At 38.2% G+C, this 3,748-nt stretch overlaps 1 protein-coding gene across 1 annotated transcript; it reads right to left on the bottom strand.

Moving 5' to 3' along the window:
- Positions 1 to 426: 426 nt before the first annotated feature.
- On the bottom strand, positions 427 to 1,362 carry LOC141165330 (olfactory receptor 1G1-like). Its single transcript, XM_073650931.1, has one exon. It carries the CDS (start codon positions 1,360 to 1,362, stop codon positions 427 to 429), a length of 936 nt encoding a protein of 311 aa, XP_073507032.1.
- Between the last annotated feature and the right edge of the window lie 2,386 nt (positions 1,363 to 3,748).

The following is a 3,748-nucleotide window of genomic DNA, read 5'->3' as shown; positions in this document are numbered from 1 at the left end:
TACTTGTGCTTCAGGACAGGCCTGTGGTCTTTTTTTTCTGATCTGGCCTAGAGCACCAGGATCTTATCCTGCCTCCAGCCCCGCCCCAGAGCACGGGCATATCATTAACTCAAAACTGCAAACACTGATTACACAAGAACCTCAAGATGGATTTCTTCACCTCAAGTATCATATTAATCAGTGCATGAGCCCCAACATGACACTGTCTATAGTTCACTTAGCAAAATCCTGCTGACAGGTTCGCTTTAAATTATGACATCAAATAGATAGGCATTTAGGATGAAAAATAAGTTGCATTTCGGACCACCCCTTTAAGTGAGATAAGTGCTTTGTTAAGTAAATGCAAAAACAGCTGAATAGAGGTGAGCTATTATAGTAGACAATCAATACAGGCCATAAATACATGTATATATTGTATAATATTTTTCAAATACTTGCCCTAATTCTAGCCATGCATCTTAATGATGCCAAAAATTCTTGGTTTCTTAAAGTGTAGACAAATGGGTTTAACAATGGAACAACTGCCACATAAAGCAATGAAAGAATTTGATCTTGTTGTTTAGAATCAGTAGATTTTGGTTTAATATACAAGAAAAGGATTGGTCCATAAAATAATATTACTGTGGTGAGGTGAGAGGTACAGCTGGAAAAAGCTTTAAGACGTCCCTCTGTGGAACGTATCTTTAATATTGTGGATATAATAAAAATATAAGAGGTGATAGTAAGGGTAAAAGGTACATAGGCAAATAATATATCCTCAATTATCATAATGATTTCTCTGCTTCTAGTGTCACTAGTAGTAATTGCATATAAAGCATGCAGGTCACAGAAGAAATGGTCAAGTGTATGGGAAGAACAAAAAGATAAGGTGGATACAAGACATGAATACATTAGTGAGTTCATAGATGACATCAACCAGGAGAATGTGGCCATTAACATGTACATTCTCCTATTCATGATCATAGAATACCTCAGGGGAATACAGATGGCTACATAGCGATCATATGACATGGAAGTCAGAATTAAAATATCACAGACAGCACTGGTTAAAAAAAAGTACACCTGAGTAATGCAGCCAGGAAAAGACATTCGGCTATCTTGTGTTGCAAGTATCGACAAAAGTTTTGGAAGAGTGCTAGAGATATATATGACATCTGCCATGGATAAATTACTTAGGAAGAAATACATTGGTGTGTGTAGCTGGTGCACTACACTGATAACAATGATGATCACTAAGTTTCCCATTACAGATATAAGATATGTTAGTAAAACAACAATAAACATTAATAATTGTCCCGTTTCTGATGTAGAAAAAGCTGAAATTTGGAAATTAGTTGCTGTATTGTTTGGACACTCATCCATCCTTGGTGGCCAAAAACAGCCTAGATGGAAGAAGACTCATAAATCTTATTTGTATCTGCAAACAAATATAATTTATGAAAATGCTTGTACAAAATCACATAATTTTAATAGAACACATATTTGATGAAATGTAAATTTGAATTGTTATACAATTTAATTTTTATAAATTAAATATGTGTCAAATTGTGCACATTTCTTACTTTTAGAACTCAAATAGACCAAACCGTGGCTTCCCAATATTTTTCAACTTTGACTTTACCAAACCCTATTTGCTAAAGTGATTGGCGAAGCTACAGTATTGTTGTAAGTTTTGTCTATCATTTGCCTTTTGAACCTAGTATAGCATTAAAATAAGCGCAAATGGAATAATTTACATTACTAAATCAAGATTAGTCTAGCCAGAAAGAGTCCTGTGTAGCCTATAATCACTTTTGCTTAAACTACCGTCACAGCCTCATCAACAACTGGGGCGTCCTCAATTTATAAAGAGAAAGAAATTGTGTTTTTGCATCATTCCCAAAAAGACTCTAATGGAGCTGATGCTTTTTAAAGGATCAGTTCTTTACCGTAAGGCTCAAATGAAAAAATTGCAAAACCCCCCTCCCACTTCGCTACAATACAGATAAACTAATCGGTCAAGTAGAAAATTCATGATGAAATAGCAGGTGTTCCTGTAAATGTCACGATTCAGATGAAGTAAAGTGAATAAATCCAGGTGACAAGGTACCCAAACCAATAAAACAGAATATAGTGTACAGTGGTTTCCAAAAGTATTGGCACCCCTGCAATTCTGTCAGATAATACTCAGTTTCTTCCTGAAAATGATTGCAATCACAAATTCTTTGGTATTTTTACCTTCATTTAATTTGCTTGCAAGGAAAAAACACAAAAGAGAATGAAGCAAAAATCAAATCATTGATCATTTCACATAAAACTCCAAAAATCGGCAAGACAAAAGTATTGGCACCCTCAGCCTAATACTTGGTTGCACAACCTTTAGCCAAAATAACTGCGAACAACCGCTTCCGGTAACCATCAATGAGTTTCTTACAATGCTCTGCTGGAATTGTAGACCATTCTTCTTTGGCAAACTGCTCCAGGTCCCTGATATTTGAAGGGTGCCTTCTCCAAACTGCCATTTTGAGATCTCTCCACAGGTGTTCTATGGGATTCAGGTCTGGACTCATTGCTGGCCAGCTTAGAAGTCTCCAGTGCTTTCTCTCAAACCATTTTATAGTGCTTTTGGAAGTGTGTTTTGCGTCATTGTCCTGCTGGAAGACCCATGACCTCTGAGGCAGACCCAGCTTTCTCACACTGGGCCCTACATTATGCTGCAAAATTTGTTGGTAGTCTTCAGACTTCATAATGCCATGCACACGGTCAAGCAGTCCAGTGCCAGAGGCAGCAAAGCAACCCCAAAACATCAGGGAACCTCCGCCATGTTTGACTGTAGGGACCGTGTTCTTTTCTTTGAATGCCTCTTTTTTTTTCCTGTACACTCTATGTTGATGCTTTTTCCCAAAAAGCTCTACTTTTGTCTCATCTGACCAAAGAACATTCTTCCAAAACGTTTTAGGCTTTCTCAGGTAAGTTTTGGAAAACTCCAGCCTGGCTATTTTATGTCTCGGGGTAAGAAGTGGGGTCTTCCTGGGTATCCTACCATACAGTCCCTTTTCATTCAGACGCCGACGGATAGTACGGGTTGACACTGATGTGCCCTCGGACTGCAGGGCAGCTTGAACTTGTTTGGATATTAGTCGAGGTTCTTTATCCACCATCCGCACAATCGTGCGTTGAAATCTCTCGTCAATTTTTCTTTTCCGTCCACATCTAGGGAGGTTAGCCACAGTGCCATGGGCTTTAAACTTCTTGATGACACTGCGCACGGAAGACACATGAACATTCAGGTCTTTGGAGATGGACTTGTAGCCTTGAGATTGCTCATGCTTACTCACAATTTGGTTTCTCAAGTCCTCAGACAGTTCTTTGGTCTTCTTTCTTCTCTCCATGCTCAATGTGGTACACACAAGGACACAGGACAGAGGTTGAGTCAACTTTAATCCATATTAACTGGCTGCAAGTGTGATTTAGCTATTGCCAACACCTGTTAGGTGCCACAGGTAAGTTACAGGTGCTGTTAATTACACGATTTAGGGAGGCATCACATGATATTTCAAACAGTGCCAATTCTTTTGTCCACCCCCTTTTTTAGGTTTGGTGTGGAATTGTATCCAATTTGGCTTTAGGACAATTCTTTTTATGTTTTTTCATTGAAGACAAATTAAATGAAGATAATAATACCAAAGAATTTGTGATTGCAATCATTTTCAGGAAGAAACTGAGTATTATCTGACAGAATTGCAGGGGTGCCAATACTTTTGGCCAC

This window comes from Phyllobates terribilis, unplaced genomic scaffold, assembly GCF_046119375.1.
Source record: "Phyllobates terribilis strain yellow unplaced genomic scaffold, ASM4611937v1 Scaffold_11__3_contigs__length_659146591, whole genome shotgun sequence".
Lineage (NCBI taxonomy): Eukaryota > Metazoa > Chordata > Amphibia > Anura > Dendrobatidae > Phyllobates > Phyllobates terribilis.
The sequence above is the reverse complement of the archived record's forward strand: the minus strand, read 5'-3'. Positions and strand labels throughout refer to the sequence as shown.

What these genes read in the sequence shown, in the direction of transcription:
- LOC141165330 (XM_073650931.1), bottom strand. Translation starts at nt 1,362, where the DNA reads ATGGATGAGTGTCCAAACAATACAGCAACTAATTTCCAAATTTCAGCT.